Source organism: Anabrus simplex, chromosome 1, assembly GCF_040414725.1.
Source record: "Anabrus simplex isolate iqAnaSimp1 chromosome 1, ASM4041472v1, whole genome shotgun sequence".
NCBI classification, from domain to species: Eukaryota; Metazoa; Arthropoda; class Insecta; order Orthoptera; family Tettigoniidae; genus Anabrus; species Anabrus simplex.
Window position 1 is genome coordinate 527673331 of NC_090265.1, and position 19397 is coordinate 527692727.

General features: G+C 39.7%; 1 protein-coding gene across 1 annotated transcript in view; it reads left to right on the plus strand.

The window, feature by feature from the left end:
- LOC136869059 (uncharacterized) overlaps nt 1–19397 on the plus strand; it is a 255307-nt gene that overhangs the window by 165087 nt on the left and 70823 nt on the right. The window contains exons 13-15 of the mRNA XM_067144821.2: nt 1730–1774; nt 5750–5890; nt 18740–18896. Coding sequence (XP_067000922.2) covers nt 1730–1774; nt 5750–5890; nt 18740–18896 — 343 coding nt within the window. The remainder of the gene's footprint in view (nt 1–1729; nt 1775–5749; nt 5891–18739; nt 18897–19397) is intronic.

Below are 19397 nucleotides of genomic sequence, written 5' to 3' on the forward strand. Positions count from 1 at the left end.
GTCGTGGACGCATGACAACCCCACAGGATGACCGATACCTGCCCATCTGTTCGTTGGCGGTATCGTTCACCAACTGCCAGAGAACTGCAACAAGACCTCAGGAGGGTCACTGGAGTCACAGTGTCTGACCAGACAATAAGGAACAGGTTAAAAGAAGTGTCCTTATGACCCAGACATCTTGTTCGAGTGCCCCGTTTAACGCAGCAACATCGTGCAGCTCGCCTTCTGTTTGCCTGTACCCACGTCACCTGGCAACTTCGCCAATGGAGACCTGTTCATAGAAGAGTCCAGATTTCCCCTGACACAGCGTGGTGGACGTCAACGTGTATGGAGATGCCGTGGTGAGCAGTACATACCAAATGTTGTTCAGGAAGGCGACCGATTCAGACAAGGTTCTGTGATGGTGTGGGGTGGCATCACTATTGTTGGCCGTACGAATCTAGTCGTCGTCCGTGGTAATCTTACCTCTGCGGGGTACATCAAGCAGATACGGCTACAGCATGTGTTGGTTGCTGCATACGGTGTTGGCCCTGAATTCGTACTCGTGCACGACAATGCCAGGGCTCATGTAGCGCGAATCAGCAGAGCTGTCTTGCGAGAACTGGACATTCAAGAGGTGGAATGGCCAGCAGTAAGTCCCGACTTTAATCCCATTGAACGTGTGTGGGATAGGCTTGACAGAAGTGTTTGTGGGCGTCCTGTTCCACCACAGACACTCCAAGACCTCGAACAGGCTCTCATTGAAGAATGGGACCTGATACCGCAACGTGACCTCCGTCAACTTATATGGAGCATGCCACGTAGGTGCCGAGCTGTGATAAATGCTTGTGGAGGACAAGCTCTCCACCTGTGGTAAAAATCCAACCTGGAGGACTGTTATCACTTTGTTTTCGGCCCTATTTGGATATTTCTTTTTGTGTTCTGAAAATGAACGCGAATCCATTGATGTTTCTTGTATACTTCAACGGTATAGAATAAAGGTTTAGTTGGTAATATACCTGGGTGTGTGGTATTGTTTTGTGGAGCATTTCATACATTCAAAAACATTCCCTGATTTTTTGAACTGTGTATTATGAAAATTATCATTATATAAAATTTAGTATTTTGATGAATTTAATTTTTAATGAATGTAATTTAAATTTATTTAGGTATTCTCATTCAATACAGTAGGCCACGCACCACATGCCGCAACGAAAGGTTAACTTCATGGACACTGCATTGAATTGCAAATGTCTACTAGCTGCAATCTAGGAATGTGCCATATCTTTGTGTGCCATTCTTGATTCAACCATTGACAATTTCCAACAGAGGAACTTTTCATCATTTTCATGATATTTTAATAACAAGCACTAATGGAACATTTTAACATGATGCAATGCATCTAAGAATTTCAGAGCCTGATTTTAATTTTGTCATATTTTACGTGTTTGCACATAGTGCATCCCAGATATTTTTAACACTTTTTAACATCATTTGAGCTTTGTTTGTACATTTGTTTTAGTTGTTGGATGTGTTTGTACAGTTTTGCATTAAGGCAGATGATGGTCAGCCAAGGTCGAAAATAGTTGCTAGATAGTATACTATTGAAAAGGTGGACCATTATGACATAAATTTAGTTATTATTGTGGTCACAATTCAATATGGATCAAAACCACAAAGTATATATCCTATGATTGCTCCCATACCTTTCTGAAATTTTCCAAGAGATTGTTCTTGTTCTATATTTCAGATCCTGTTCCTGATGATACCGTTCAACATACTTATTCTTTTTCTGGTAAGTGGTGTAAGGTTGTCCGGTTATCGTGACTATCTTACTTTTCTTTTTTAACTAATGGAAATAGTAAACAAGTGTACAAATTTAAATTATGAAAAAAGATAGGAAATAGGACAAGAACACAGTGATAATCTTAACAACATGCTTTTATGGACAGAGGGAGCAGCAGAAAAGAAGGGCAAATATGAAGGCATAAAAGGACAGGACAAACTTCACATCATTTTAGGATAGAAATTATTCAGTCATTAATTGTGTTGCATATAATAAATATTGTCATAGAATATAAAACCATAAATGTACAGTCACTAAAAGAAAAAGAAAGAATGAGCACATGGTATTGTTTAAGTTCCTTGCAGGTACAGTTTTCTGAGAAACAGTTGAACTTGTAGATATAATGTTTGTTGTGGATATCCACAGGGTTTGGTGGTGGTGGTGGTAGCAGTGGTGGTGATTATTGTTTTAAGAGGAAGTACAACTGGCAGCCATCCTCCACAGTGTTTGTATCTATGTGGAAGGTAAATATATATTTTGATAAGAATAAAAAATAAACCTGATAAAATATTAAGTGCAAGGAACATAGAATAGCATGCGGTCTTTCTTTTTTTAAGCAGCTCTACATACATACAGTAAAACCTCGTTAATTCGAAGTCATTGGGACTCAAAAATCGGACTTCGAATTACGTGATTTCGAATTAACCGCCAATTCGCAATTCAGAAGTACCAACCCTTGCCGCGTTACAAAATATTCTGTGGCCCGTTACTGCATGCAGTTAACCTTGATTCACAGTTTATACCCTTCAAATGCCACGAAAAAGGAACTATTTCCAAAATGTATCCAAGAAGGTGCATTTACAGTCTTCAAGTAATGCACTCGTATATCTCATTAGCAAACATAACCTCACGCAACGAAAGAAAAAAAAAAAAAAAGCACGATTCAAAGACGAGGAGAAATCTATGCTGGCTCCCATGTGCAAGTGCTTTATTAATTGAATTAGTATACTGTATGCATTTTAGATGCCTTGTATTTACAAAGGAAGTACCCGATACCCTTAAAATCGAACTTTTCTATGACTCTATCCTTGTAGGATTTCCCGCCATGGCACTTCTCTCGTACTTGAGAAATGTAAACACTTGCCGCGTCACAAAGTATTCTAAGAGCCATTAATACATGCAATCACCTCGATTCACAGTTTAAACCTTTCAAATCCCATGGAAAGAACTATTTCCGAAATGTATCCAACACGGTGCATTTAACTTACAATGTTCAAATAATGCACTTGGATAAATCCCTGACAAACATAACCTCACACTACGAAAGAAAAAAATCACACAATTCAAAGACGAGGATAAATTATGCCGGACCCTCTGTGTAAATGCATTATTTTTTGGATTTCTGTACTGTTTACATTTTTAGATGCTTTGTACTGGCATGGAAAGTGCCCGACGCCCTTAAAACATTGTGGTTTATCGAACTTTTCTATGACGAGGGGATAAAGTTTCTCGCTTCCATCCCATGTGCATTGCAACGCACTACTATGACCCATTTAAAACCACAAGACCGTTTGGGCTTGCATTAAAATAAAGCAATGCAGTTTCACCGGCAATGACAATATTGTTCGGTGTCTACGGATTTATTATATGAGCTACGTTTTTTCGTCAACTGTCGGCATCGCCAGTGTTCGCGGATTCTGTTTTTCCGCACACTGTCTGTTGCGTGATTTGATATTACGGCGTTCCTTAAAAGGTTGAATACAAAAGAATTCCGATTTCATTCAACTTAGCAATCATGAAGCGCACTGTAGACCCACCAAAGTGAGTGTAAGTGCGGAAAGCTACCCTTCCACGTTCCGGAACGCGCGTTCTATTATGACGCGGAGCGGATAAATTTCGAGTTGAAATTACTCTGAAACATACTATTGTTTTAAAATGTAAAGGCAGTTTCGAATTAAATGTCTGAATTTCGGTAATGGGACCGACATTGTACTTCGAATTACGAATTATCCGTATTTCGAATTAATTTAAATAACATGCAAAACTGTATCTCATGTTTCTGGGAACGAGAGCTGCTTCGAATTAGGCGGGATTTTGAATTAACCGATTTCGAATTATCGAGGTTCTACTGTACATACATTTTATTATTAGGCTATCACTCATTAACGAGTATGATTGTCTTCCAAAGGTAAAGTTCAAATTACATGGGTTCTTTGATGGCTGTATAATACAATTCTGGAACCACAGACACTTCCACAGTGTTGGCACATGGTGTCTTGGGTAACCACTGGTACTTGTGGGTTGATACTTCAGCTATTCATTCGCTCTTTCCCAGCATTGCATTTGTCGGCCAGGAGTTTCCTCCGCTGTAGTTTGAAGGATAGATGCCCTTGATGGATGAGGCAATGTCCTTCTTGACGAGTGGATGCCACAACCTTCCAATTTTCAGGGTCAATTGACCCGACCTTCACCTGACAGCACATACTGTAAACACGCACGCACGCACCCACGCACGCACGCACCCATGCCCGCACGCACGCATGCACGCATGCACGCACATACAATATGTCAGTATATAACAAACTTGTTCATTTCAGAGTATTCTTACACTGAGTAAATAGGATGCATGATTAGTCACTATTTCTGAATACAGTATATTAAATGGCAGTTCTTTGAATTCTGATGGCAGTTTCTTAAACATTTTAAACTGAACAATGAAATGGCTTAAACTTCTTTTTGTAGCTTATGATGAGTTACATCGAACTTGGGTAACGAAACATCACTTCCAAGTTTGATTTTATCAGTGAGAAGTGCATTATGAATGCCCAGTACTGTATATGGTTACCAACGATTGTGACAGACAGTTTTAAAACAAGAGGTTTGCTGTAGGCAATCATAGAGGAATTTTTTACAACACTTAACAATGCCTTTTTCTGGAGAAGCTTCCCTAATGTTGAATTCCTTGTTGAAGAAGACTGTGAAACAATGCAAATTAGGCATTTAAAAGATATTTACTGAGAACTTTGTCTCTGATGACTGCAAAGATAGTTTCCATGAAATAAACTCTAACTCTGAACTAACGACATGAAATAGTTATTAGGACAACAATGAAAATTTTAAAACAGCAGTTTACAGGAACTTCAGGCTTGTAGGTACCTCTACTCATAATATCTGTGATCATTAAGTTGTCAAGCCTATATGGTCTGATACCGTGGTTAGCCGGTTCGAGTCCCATTGGTTAAAAAAATCTTGGCTGGCAGGGTAGGAGAGGTGGTGGTATACAATTTCTAATCACTAGATTGTGTGCCAAAAGCCTGGATTCAACTCCAAACCTCTCCGCAATGTTCATAGGGAGTGAGGGCGTGGTGCTGTTGATGATGATTTGTCTGTAGGATGAGGACAAATAACTATGAACTCACTTGCCTCAGCAGCACAAAATAAGTGTTTTATGCTTTTCAAATTATTTAAAAACAAGGAAAGCAATTATATTTAAACATACATTAACCACAGATTAACTATGATGGTAGCTATTTACTAGTTGTTTGCAGCTACGTAGGTATTGACGGCACTTGGTGCAATACAGATGCCGGTAGATTGTCCTTGACAAGAACAGTTTGTTTGCTGAAGGGTGAGAAAACCAAGTCCCTATTCTATTGTATTCCGGTAGCTAAAAATGTGGAAGGTTAAGAAAGAACAAGATGAAGATTATCTCTTCCTTTTCCTCTAACTCTGAACTAATGACATGAAATAGTTATTAGGACAACAATGAAAATTTTAAAACGGCAGTTTACAGGAACTTCAGACTTGTAGGTACCTTTACTCATAATATCTATAGAAATGTAACAAAAGTGGATAAACAAATAATATCTAATTAATTTTTTCTATTTCTTGTGAGAAAAAGGTGCTGGTATTGCATAGCGCCACAAGAAAAGTGGATATAACCTGAAATAATCTCAATGATGCCTGATGTTTTTTCTTTTGTAGATGAAGTGCCAGTATACATTACCCGTGGAGAAAATGGTGGGAATATTTACCATGGCGGAAATGGATATTTCTACAACAAAAGTAAAAGAAATAGAAATGGTGTTTTCCTGAATTGTATTGTTCAGCAGTGTCCTGCCATTGGTAAGTGTCTCTTTTGAAGAAAATGAGTATAAGCTGTTTATTTCTCATTATGGAAATTGAAGGAAAAGTACTCGAAACTGCCATATTGGACTTCCAGTAGAACTCCAGTTACTATATTGTTAATCTTAAAACTTGTTCCTTGAACTGTTATAAAAGCACAGATACTTATTAGCAATCATTAAGCTCCCTGGTCTTTTTACTGTGATATTTCTTCCAAGATTCTACCAGAAGTTGCATACTTGATACTAGAACTTTTTTTTTTTTTTTCCTATTTGCTTTACATCACACCGACACAGATAGGTCTTATGGCGATGATGGGACAGGAAAGGCCTAGGAATGGGGAGGAAGTGGCCATGGCCGTCATTATGGTACAGCCCCAGCATTTGCCTGGTGTGAAAATGGGAAACCATGGAAAACCATCTTCAGGGATGCCGACAGTGGGATTGAACCCACTATCTCCCATATGCGAGCTCACAGCTGCACGCTCCTAACCGCATGGCCGACTCGTCCGGTGATACTAGAACCAGTGGAGCTTTCTTTTGGTCTTTAATTATTCATATAAATATTATGTACCATATTAACATATTTATGACAGTGTACCCAGACAGTTGGTATGCGACACATTAAGGAAAAAACAAATTAACAGAGTGGAAGTGAAAATTATTTTTTTAATTTCATGTGGCTATTTCTAGCCGAGTGCAGCCCTTGTAAGGCAGACTCTCCGATGAAGGTGGACGGCATCTGCCATGTGTAGGTAACTGCGTTGTTACTGTGGTGGAGGATAGTGTTATGTGTGGTGTGTGAGTTGTAGGGATGTTGGGGACAGCATAAACACCCAGCCCCCGAGCCATTGGAATTAACCAATGAAGGTTAAAATCCCTGACCCAGCCGGGAATCAAACCCGGGACCCTCTGAACCGAAGGCCAGTATGCTGACCATTCAGCCAACGAGTCTGACAGTGAAAATGATAAAAGCTATGTACAAAAATTGTGTTAGTAGCGTGAAGACTAGGATAGGAAAACCAAAATGGTTTAAAGTTGAAACTGGTCTCCGACAGGGAAGTGTACTATCACCCACACTATTCATCATAGTCATGATTGAAATTCACAGGAACATCAGAGATTTGTAAGAGAGGCAACAAAAGCCATGTTGTTTGCAGATGATATAGTGATATGGGGTGAGGATGAAATGGAAGTGCAAAAACAAGTAGATGTATGGAATCAAGAGATAGGAAAATTTGGGATGAAAGTAAGCACAGAGAAAAGTAAAACAATAGTGATGACAAGAGGAAGGAAGGAAGGAACAAAGAGAGAAGATAAAACTGAATGGTAAAATTCTGGAAGTGGTTAAAAGTTTCAAGTCCTTGGGAAGTGTGAGCACAAAAGATGGAAAGATAACCGAGTAAATTGGGAAAAGAAATACAACAACCAAACAGCTTCTACCAGAGTGTAAGGGGTATTTTGTAGAACCGAGATCTTCCGAAGAAATGTAAGAAAGTATTATATTCAACCTATTGTGAGCCCATACTAACCTATGCAGCTGGATCGTGGACTACAACAAAATAAGAGGAGAGTAGAATACAGGCAGCAGAGATGAAATTCCTAAGAGGTATCGAGGTCAAGACCAGACAGGGTAGAATTAGAAATGAAGAAATAAGGAAAAGGACAGGAATCTTGAAACTTCAAGACAGGATAGAAACAACAAAGCTGAAATTGTATGGGCATATGATGAGAATGGGAGAAGAGAGAATGCCAAGAAAAGCTTTTTCAGAGAAGTTAACTGGAAAGAGACCACGAGGAAGACCCCAAAAGAGGTGGACAGATTCAGTGTTGGAGTCCATAGAGAAGAGGGCAGGAAAACCAGGAGAAGAGTGGTGGAGAGACAGGCAGCGATGGAGGTCCTTAATCCACAACCCAACCCGGGAAGCTGGAAACGGGAAATGAAGATGATGATGATGATTAACTCTCAAATACCTTGTCATCGTGCATTTCACATACCCTAATTTTGTTATGGAATTAAGGGAGAAAAATAATTCCCCCCTATAAATATCAATATAAATGGGACAAGAATACACCCTATGGCATGCATGCTCATGTACAGTTCAAAGTCTAGCAATCTCCCCCTTGTTTGGAGATACTTAGGTATTCCCTGGTGTAATAAACTGGGTGGAATGTCACATTTTTGGACTGTATGTAACTTCAGTATAAACCATATGTGCTTGATGTAAGGTGAAAGGTCGAGTGCAGTGTATTTTCTTCATAATAATTTGCTTTTAAAGTGGAAGGGATTATCTCTTTGATGGTGATCATCCTGTGTTGGAGGATGCCGAGAGATTTTGAAGAAATTGTTTTCATTGATTTATTATTCAGTTTTGAAAGAGAAGAAATTATCAGTACCTATCCCAAATTGGCAGTGTTGATGAGTCTGCCTTAACACCAATAGTCAGTTGACAACCCTGTGTCATTGGCTTCCAACATATTGATGATCTCCTATAGGATAAAATATTTACACCTGAGTTCCTCTTAAAATCTAATGTAATCAAAGCATGTACATCACCCACATTATTATTATTATTATTATTATTATTATTATTATTATTAGAGTCATCAGTCCTTAGACTGGTTTGATGCAGCTCTCCATGCCACCCTACCTTGTGCTAACCTTTTCATTTCTACGCAACTACTACATCCTACATCTCTTGTAATCTGCCTGTCATATCCATACCTTGGTCTGCGTCTACCGTTCTTACCACCTACACTTCTCTCAAAAACCAACTGCACAAGTCCTGGGTGTCTTAATATCTGTCCTATCACTCTGTCTCTTCTTCTGGTCAAATTTAGCCAAATCGATCTCCTCACACCAATTTGATTCATTATCTCCTCATTCGTGACTCGATCTATCCATCTTGCCTTCAGCATTCTTCTGTAACACCACATTTCAAAAGCTTCTATCCTCTTTCTTTCTGAGCTAGTTATCGTCCATGTTTCACTTCCATACAATGCCACACTCCAGACGAAAGTCTTCAAAAACATCTTTCTAATTCCTGTATCAGTGTTCAAAGTGAGCAAATTTCTTCTCCTAAGGAAGGCCTTCCTTTTTTGTGCTAGTCTGCATTTTATGTCCTCCTCACTTCTGCCATCGCTAGTTATTTTACTACCCAAGTAACAATACTCGTCTACTTCATCTACTCCATTTCCTAATCTAATTTTTCCTGCAACACCTAACTTTGTTTGACTGCACTCCATTACTTTCATTTTGGATTTACTTATTTTCATCTTGTACTCATTACCCAAGACTCTGTCCATACCATCTTCTCCAGATCTTCTGCAGTCTCGGATTAAATAATCGGTAAATCTCAGAGTTTTGATTTCCTCTCCTTGGATTGCGATTCCTTTTCCAAATGTTTCTTTGATTTAATTTATGTTCTATGTAAACGTTGAAAAGGAGAGGGGACAAACTGCAGCCTCACTCCTTTCTGGATTGCTGCGACTTTTTTATAGCCTTCGATTCTTATCATTGCAGGCTGACTTTTGTGCAGACTGTAGATAATTCTTCCTTCTTGGTATCTGATCCCGATCACCTTCAAAATCTCAAATAGCTTGGTCCAATCAACATTATAGGATGCCGTTTCTATATCTATGAACGCCATGTACATGGGCTTGTCCTTCTTTATTCGATCTGCTAAGATCAGGCATAAAGTCAGGATTGCTTCACGTGTTCCTACATTTGAAGACATGCTCGCAAAAACGGTCTAACCCTCAAAATTAAAAAAAGTGAGTTAGGTGCTGCTATCTATTGAGGAACATGAATAGTAACTATTCCTACATACGCTAATATCAGGAGGGATCATTTAGAGGAAATACAGTAGGTGAAAATTTAACCTGAAGGCCTTTGTCAGAATGCAAAAATGGGCTAACCCCTATAGAGCAGAAATTAAATAAGTGTACGCAACATTGCAGGCTTAGCACTAAGATTGTGATGTAGTGTGGTGGTGAACCAATGATTGAAACAACGAATTTGCCGTTTGCAGTGGTAAAGATGACACGTGACATGTTTATCACTGCTTCGCCTTTACTGGATAAGATAACGAAAAGAACAGCCTCTGATTCGAAGCAAAAAGAATTATTAACACATGGGTGACGGGCCCCGAGAAATCTCATTGTACGCTCGCCAGCGGTAGGTGACGGGCCCCGAGAAATCTCGGTTTTATTCACGACATTGTTTTCAGTCTTCCTGTGACATCTCTTGACCATATATTGAACTATTTCGAACTTGCACATAGAGTAGAATAAATCGTAGATGTATATCTGCCACTTTTAGTTTTTAAAACGGCCTCTTTTATTCTTTGATTTAGTTTCGAAACGTCGACTTTCTTTCTGCCGGTTCAGTCAATGACAAGATGGAGCGCCCGCGGAATACGGTGTTAGCTGACGACGATAAGAATTATATGCCGATGATCGTTCAAATGGATATAGTGATAATGAATTAGTGGAAACTGAATGTGAGAGTGATAGTGGAAGTGATATTCAAGCCTCTACACGCCGTAATTTACCTAGTGTGCTTATTTATTCATGTGACTCAGATGGCGACAACGACGTAAACATTAATGACATGTTGTTGAATTAACACACATTTGCTTGCTTATCTTAGATATGTTGAAGTACTACTAGGGGCATTGGCTGAGTACTCATACCAACTTTAAAGATAAAATCTTGACTGGTTTAATATTTACGTACATTTTTATAATCAAGTGCACCCTAGTATGCTTAGTAGAAAGATGTCCGGTCCACAGGGTATGTAACAAGCTCAAGCATCCGGTCAGCAATGTGTTAAGCAAGATTACATGTTGTAAAATCAGTAAAGACAATCCATTCAGGTTACTTTTCAAGTACTCATACTCTTCTATTGAAGAGTACGATTCTGTAGATCTCAGAAAAAAAGTACCTGGTAGACCATCATTCAGTATTGAACACCTACCATGCAAATGCGACAGACCTAGGCCTGTACTTCCAGCCAAAATCAAGGATATTTTAGACTTGTTGGATTACATACCCCCTCTGTATCATGCATGCTACAGAAATCTTGCTTCCAATGCATGTAGTCCCGTTCAAGAAGAAGAAGAAGAAGACGATCCACTTTTTGATATTCCTGATTATGATTAGGTTAAGGTACAGGATTAAGTATCTGTAGGCCAACCTCATTATTGCATTTGTTGATATATTATGTATTATTTGTTTGTAACAACACTTTCCTTATCTATATTATATAATTTATTGCCAGAATTATTTGTATTTCCCTTCCATTTATCACAAAGTCAGGTAGGTATGTTACAAAACTAACACATGTACATTGAGTATACAACTTCCCTTAAGTTCATTTAGCTACTGCATCGCTAGTCTGCAATAAAACAACTTAAAATTGCTATGAAAAGATTTTCCTGAATGTATACTTTGAATTGATGTCCAATACACCAGGTAAAATTAATGCAGTATATTTTTTTGTGTCCCATTTGCAAAACTTAAATTTTCTCGTTTCAAGCAAAGTGAGGGTTAGACCGTTTTTGCAAGCATGTCTTCATTTCTTCTGAATCCAAAATGATCTTCTCCCAGCTCAGTTTCAACTTGTCTTTCCATTCTTCTGTAAATAATATGTGTTAAAATTTTGCAGGTATGAGATACTAAACTAATGGTGCAGTAGTTTTCACACTTGTCAGCTCCAGATTTCTAGGGAATAGGTATAACGCCATTCTGCTGAAAATCGGATGGCACTTCTCCTATCACATATATCTTACACACTAAATGGAATAACCTCGCCATGCTGGTTTCTCCCAAGGCAGTCAGTAATTCAGAGGGAATGTTATCAATTCCAGGTGCCTTGTTCCTATTCAGGTCTCTTTAAAGCTCTATCGAATTTTGACCTCAAAATTGGGTCTCCCATTTCATCAGCATCAACAGCTTCTTCTTGTTCCAGAGCTATATCATGTATGTCATTAGCTTGAAACAACTGTTGGATATGTTCCTGCCATCTTTCTGCCTTGTCTTCTTTCCCTAGAAGTGGTTTCCCAACCGTGCTCTTAATATTCATACACCCCGATTTCCTTTCTCCAAAGGTTTCCTTGATTTTTCTCTATGCAGCATCTACCTTCCCTACGACCATACAACCTTCAACATATTTGCACTTCTTCTTCAGCCATTCTTCCTTAGCTACCTTGCACTTTCTATCCACTTAATTCTCTAATCGCCTGCATTTTTTTCTGCCCTCTTAATTTTTTTGCATTCTTGTACTTGGTTCATGGTGTGGATAGTTCATGGTGTGGGTTACTGTAGTCACGTCCTAGTTCGCGAACCATGGGCAACGGCTGAGTGGCCTAGTAAGTGGTCCTGAGAGTCGGGATACCAGTTGCTATGGAATGGGAGTGGGCATCTCGGACATATTCTGAGTCATGGCTCTCCTTGTGCTCAGGCGGCTAGGACTATACAATTCATCAGTGGTCCTTAACCCGTTAGAGGAGACATCCTCACTTGGACTATGTGCAAGTAGGGTAGCATCTTGCTTCATGTATCTACCGAGCTCAGAACATTTTAAGCAAGCCTCGGACCTATGGGAGTAATGGAGTCCCACTCCCATTTGACAGGCGAGGGACTCCTTGAAAACAACTTGGCGAACGAAATGGAATTCGATGGGGAGCTATCAATATTAATGGGGCTTATGGAAGAAAGAAAGTAGTACTGGCTGAGTCAGCAAAGAGGATGCATCTGGATGTGCTAGGAGTAAGTGATATTCGGGTAAGGGGAGATAACGAGGAAGAAATAAGAGATTATAAAGTGTACTTGACGGGTGTTAGAAAGGGAAGGGCAGAGTCTGGGGTAGGGCTCTTTATCAGGAATACCATTGCACGCAACATAGTTTCTGTTAGGCACATAAATGAGCGAATGATGTGGGTAGATTTGTCAGTTGGAGAAATCAGGACTAGAATTGTGTCCGTGTATTCACCATGTGAGGGTGCAGATGAGGATGAAGTTGACAAGTTTTGTGAAGCATTGAGTGACATCGTGGTCAGGGTCAACAGCAAGGATAGAATAGTGCTAATGGGTGATTTAAATGCGAGAGTTGGGAATAGAACTGAAGAATACGAAAGTGTGATTGGTAAATGTGGGGAAGATATGGAAGCTAATGGGAATGAGAAGCATTTGCTGGACTTCTGTGCTAGTATGGGTTTAGCAGTTACGAATACATTCTTCAAGCATAAGGCTATTCACCGCTACACATGGGAGGCTTGGGGTACCAGATCCATAAGACTATATCTTAACAGACTTTGAATGCAGGAAATCTGTTAGGAATGTACGAGTTTTCCACGGATTTTTCGATGATACAAACCACTATCTGATCTGTAGTGAACTAAGTATCTCTAGGCCTAGGGTAGAGAAAGTGAAATCTGTCTGCAAACGAATAAGGGTAGAAAATCTCCAGGACGAGGAAATTAGACAGAAGTACATGGATATGATTAGTGAGAAGTTTTGAACAGTAGACGGTAAGCAGGTTCAGGATATAGAAAGAGATTGGGTGGCATACAGGGATGCTGTAGTAGAAACAGCAAAGGAATGCCTAGGAACAACTGTGTGCAAAGATGGGAAAAGGCGAACATCTTGGTGGAATGATGAAGTGAGAGCAGCTTGTAAATGTAAAAAGGCGGCCTATCAGAAATGGCTCCAAACAAGGGCCGAGGCAGACAGGAATTTGTACGTAGATGAAAGAAACAGAGCGAAACCATAGTTCTTGAATCCAAAAAGAAGTCGTGAGAAGATTTTGGTAATTACCTGGAAAGGCTAGGTCAAGCAGCAGGGAAACCTTTCAGGACTGTAATAAAGAATCTTAGGAAGGGGGGAAAAAGGAAATGAACAGTGTTTTGAGTAATTCAGGTGAACTCATAATAGATCCCAGGGAATCACTGGAGAGGTGGAGGGAATATTTTGAACATCTTATCAATGTAAAAGGAAATCATCCTTGTGGTGTTGCGAACAGCCAAGCTCATGGGGAGGAGGAAGATGTTGGTGAAATTACGCTTTAGGAAGTGGAAAGGATGGTAAGTAAACTCCATTGTTATAAAGCAGCAGGAATAGATGAAATTAGACCTGAAATGGTGAAGTAAAGTGGGAAGGTAGGGATGAAATGGCTTCGCAGAATAGTAAGATTAGCATGGAGTGTTGGTAAGGTACCTTCAGACTGGACAAAAGCAGTAATTGCACCTATCTTTAAGCAAGGGAACAGGAAGGATTGCAACAACTATCGAGGTATCTCATTGATTAGTATACCAGGCAAAGTAATCACTGGCATCTTGGAAGGGAGGGTGCGATCAGTCGTTGAGAGGAAGTTGGATGAAACCCAGTGTGGTTTCAGACCACAGAGAGGCTGTCAGGATCAGATTTTAGTATGCGCCAGGTAATTGAAAAATGCTACGAGAGGAATAGGCAGTTGTGTTTATGTTTCGTAGATCTAGAGAAAGCATATGACAGGGTACCGAGGGAAAAGATGTTCGCTATATTGGGGGACAATGGAATTAAATGTAGGTTATTAAAATCAATCAAAGGCATTTATGTTGATAATTGGGCTTCAGTAAGAATTAATGGTAGAATGAGTGCTTGGTTCAGGGTACTTAAAGGGGTTAGACAAGGCTGTAATCTTTCAGCTTTGCTGTTCGTAGTTTACATGGATCATCTACTGAAAGGTATAAAATGGCAGGGAGGGATTCAGTTAGGTGGAAATGTAGTAAGCAGTCTGGCCTATGCTGACGACTTGGTCTTAATGGCAGATTGTGCCCAAAACCTGCAGTCTAATATCTTGGAACTTGAAAATAGGTGTGATGAGTATGGTATGAAAATTAGCCTCTCGAAGACTAAATTGATCAGATCAAAAATTAGATGTTGGCTTTTCAGGCATTTGCTCTATTAACCAGCATTTCGTCTTAGGTCTGACACTAAACTCGTCAGAGTGGGATGTGTCAGACCCTACCCACTGATGCTGGGGTGTATGCAGGTGAACTTATCAGAAGCCTCTTATGTGGCACAGTCTGATAACTGCATACAAGAGATAAAACTCCACAATGGAATTAATGCCCGCCTAGCAATTCCAAATGGTAATTCTATATTCCCATGGAGAGAATTAGATATTTTTCCACCAATAGAGCATATCAAAAATCCGATCAAAAATTAGAGTTGGCTTTTCAGGCATTTGCTCTATTAACCAGCATTTCGTCTTAGGTCTGACACTAGACTCGTCAGAGTGGGATGTGTCAGACCCTACCCACTGATGCTGGGGCAAAGAGGATAGAATAGAATAGAGATGAAACTCAATGATAAATTTCTGTTCCAAGCCACTTGGCTCTAGTAGTTTTAGTCTCTTTTCCGAGATAGCGCCACAGTGTGCATTCTGGTGCAATACCTTAGTATTACTATCAACAGATAGCGCAGATAATTAACTTCCGGCGCAGTGACGCACATCCGGGTATGCTTACTGCTCCCCCCCTCCTTTCCCTGCCCCTCCCCCACCCCCCCGGCAAACGGCGACAATAATGCAGTTCTACTACTTCCATGCCCAATACATTGTCATTCATATATTTTTATTTCCAAGTACTTACTACGTTGTAAATAATGATCTGATACCCCTAGTTCGTATGGCATACTATGTTACTGAGAACATAACCTCACACCTCAAAGCAGCTTTAACTTCAAATAAATGATTGACACATTAACACAAAGCTGATATTATAACAAATAAGAAATACCTTCGAAAGCAAGACAACAGAGCACACCATATGCAAGACAATGGGGTATCACATCAATATCCAAGTACTACATGAAAATAAAAATAACAGAATTAAATGCAGTGAGACAGGAAATATATAGAACTACATTAATAGAACCATTCAGCTTCAGCCCCTGATGTGTACTCAAACAGGAAATACAGGATTTCAGGAGGACTAGAAGATATATTTCAAATAAGCAAGCACAAGGAACTAAGATTTACATCACAAGCACATGAGCACTTGGAATTCAAACAACACAAGTACTGTAGCATCATGGGAACTATCGATTAAAATCGATATAAGTTCGAACAAGGTTAATCGATTGGGTAAAGTCGAATTCGATGCAATTCAGCAATATTATCTCCACAATGCTTGACGTTTTATGACTAATTAATTTGTAAGAAGTGCCCACTGATTGAGTTTAGACTTGAAATACTTTAAATACTTCACTTCGAGACAAACTGCCTTTAATTATGAACAACGCTCATTTCATGCTTACTTGCGTGCCATCTACAGAACGTGTATATAACTATTTACACGTTATGAATGACCTCCAGCGCCATCTAGAAAAAGAGACTGAAACTACCTGAAGCTAGCTACAGATTGGAACCAAAAGCCCTATTAGAGTTTCACCCCCCTGTGCTGGGGTGTATGCAGGTGAACTTATCAGAAGCCTCTTATGTGGCACAGTCTGATAACTGCATACAGGAGATAAAACTCCACAATGGAATTAATGCCCGCCTAGCAATTCCAAATGGTAATTCTATATTCCCATGGAGGGAATTAGATATTTTTCCACCAATAGAGCATTCAAAAATCAGATCAAAAATTAGATGTTGGCTTTTCAGGCGTTTGCTCTATTAACCAGCATTTCGTCTTAGGTCTGACACTAGACTCGTCAGAGTGGGATGTGTCAGACCCTACCCACTAATGCTGGGGTATATGCAGGTGAACTTATCAGAAGCCTCTTATGTGGCACAGTCTGATAACTGCATACAGGAGATAAAACTCCACAATGGAATTAATGCCCGCCTAGCAATTCCAAATGGTAATTCTATATTCTATATATAATTTTTGATCTGATTTTTGATATGCTCTATTGGTGGAAAAATATCTAATTCCCTCCATGGGAATATAGAATTACCATTTGGAATTGCTAGGCGGGCATTAATTCCATCGTGGAGTTTTATCTCCTGTATGCAGTTATCAGACTGTGCCACATAAGAGGCTTCTGATAAGTTCACCTGCATACACCCCAGCATCAGTGGGTAGGATCTGACACATCCCACTCTGACGAGTCTAGTGTCAGACCTAAGACGAAATGCTGGTTAATAGAGCAAATGCCTAAAAAGCCAACATCTAATTTTTGATCTGATTTTTGATATGCTCTATTGGTGGAAAAATATCTAATTCCCTCCATGGGAATATAGAATTACCATTTGACTAAATTGATGTCAGTAGGTAAGAAATTCAACAGAATTAAATGTCAGATTGGTGATACAAAGCTAAAACAGGTCGATAATTTCAAGTATTTAGGTTGTGTGTTCTACCAGGATGGTAATATAGTAAGTGAGATTGAATCAAGTTGTCGTAATGCGAATGCAGTGAGCTCGCAGTTGCGATCAGCAGTATTCTGTAAGAAGGAAATCAGCTCCCAGACGAAACTATCTTTACATTGGTCTGTTTTCAGACCAACTTTGCTTTACGGGGGCGAAAGCTGGGTGGACTCAAGATATCTTATTCATATGTTAGAAGTAACAGACATGAAAGTAGCAAGAATGATTGCTGGTACAAACAGGTTGGAACAATGGCAGGAGGGTACTCAGAATGAGGAGATAAAGGCTAATTTAGGAATGAATTCAGTGGATGAAGCTGGATGCATAAACCGGCTTCGGTGGTGGGGCCTTATGAGGCAAATGGAGGAGGATAGGTTACCTAGGAGAATAGTGGACTCTGTTATGGAGGGTAAGAGAAGTAGAGGTAGACCAAGACGACGGTGGTTAGACTCGGTTTCTAATGATTTAAAGATAAGAGGTATAGAACTAAATGAGGCCACAACACTAGTTGCAAATCGAGGATTATGGCAACATTTAGTAAATTCTCAGAGGCCTGCAGACTGAACGCTGAAAGGCATAACAGTCTATAATGATAATGTATGTATGTCTTGTACTTTTGTCGTTCATCAATCAGGTCCAGTATATCCTGAGTTATGCATTGATTCTTAGTTGATCTTTCCTTTCTTCCTAGCATTTCTTCAGCAGCCCTAGAGACCTCATTCTTCATGGCAGTCCATTCTTCCTCTATTGTGTTTCCTTTAGCCTTTTCATTTAGTTCTTGTGCAACATGTTCCTCGAAACAGTCCCTCATACTATTTTCTGTCAACTTGTCTAGATCCCATCTCCTTGCATTCCTTTCTTTCTTCAATTTCTTCAATTTCAGATGGCATTTCATGACCAACAAGTTGTGATCAGAGTCCACATCTGCTCCTGGAAAAGTTTTGCAATCCAACACCTGATTTCTGAATATCTACTTAATCATAATGAAATCTGTTTGATACCTTCTAGTGTCTCCAGGTCTCTTACACATATACAGCCTTCTGTTGTGGTGTTGTGAACCAAGCATTAGCAAGGACTAAATTATGATCGGTGCAGAATTCAACCAGCCGACTTATTCTTTCATTCCTTTGTCCCAATCCAAATTCTCTTACTGTATTACCTTCTCTTCCTTGGCCTACCACTGCATTCCAGTCTCCCATAATAATTAGATTCTCGTCACCTTTTACGTATTGTATTAATCCATTCCGCTACAATGACGGGTACAGCCGTTAAGAGTTCCGCATTCATTAACATTCAATGACGGGTACAACCTGCCTTGTACTCAAGTCGGAAATAAGCCTGTCTGACTATTGATTTCTTTTGATTGTGATGTTGTGCTTTAGAATTTCCTAACCCTTTCCTATCCTACTGTTGCCATAACATAAAAAAAAGTATCTGTGTTAAATACAGCCTAAGTTTTACACGTTCTTGTTTTCTGTTGCTGCTGTATAGGAATGGTTATGAATGGGAAGATCCTCGTATACCAAGAGCACAACCATGAGCCAGACTATGTTCTTCTGGAGGTGCAAGCTATTAAAGATGTAATTCTTCAGCGCTGCAGGGATGAGACTACTTCATATTCTGTCATCTTTCGTGAAGAAACTGAACAGTAGGTTTTAATCTCTTATGTATATCACTTTGCATAATAAATTTAGAATCAGCACTTAGCCTGATACACTACACTGCCATTAATGACCATACACCCAATAAGTATTGGTTCAGTTGGAGCCGCCATTTAGACGAGATGCAGTTAGCATATCAGCTGATGCTGCAACTCATTCCAGAGATGTTCAGTTGAGTTTAGATCAGGGTTGTGGGCCAGCCATTCTATTTCATTCACTCTTGTTTCAACAGGTAACGCTGTTTTGGCCTTCGCTTTATAGGACTGGTTCCAAATTCTTGCTGCAGGGTGGGTAGTGTAGAACTGTCCAATGTTGCCTGATAGGCTTTAGCATTCATGGTTCGGGGGACTAAAACCAGTGGACCAAGGCCAAACCACCATAAACAGGCCCAAAATATAATGCTTCTTCTGCCAGATATCAGACTGAGTTCATATCACTCCAATAAGTAATGCTCACCTTGCATGTACAAGGTCTGTATACATCCATCA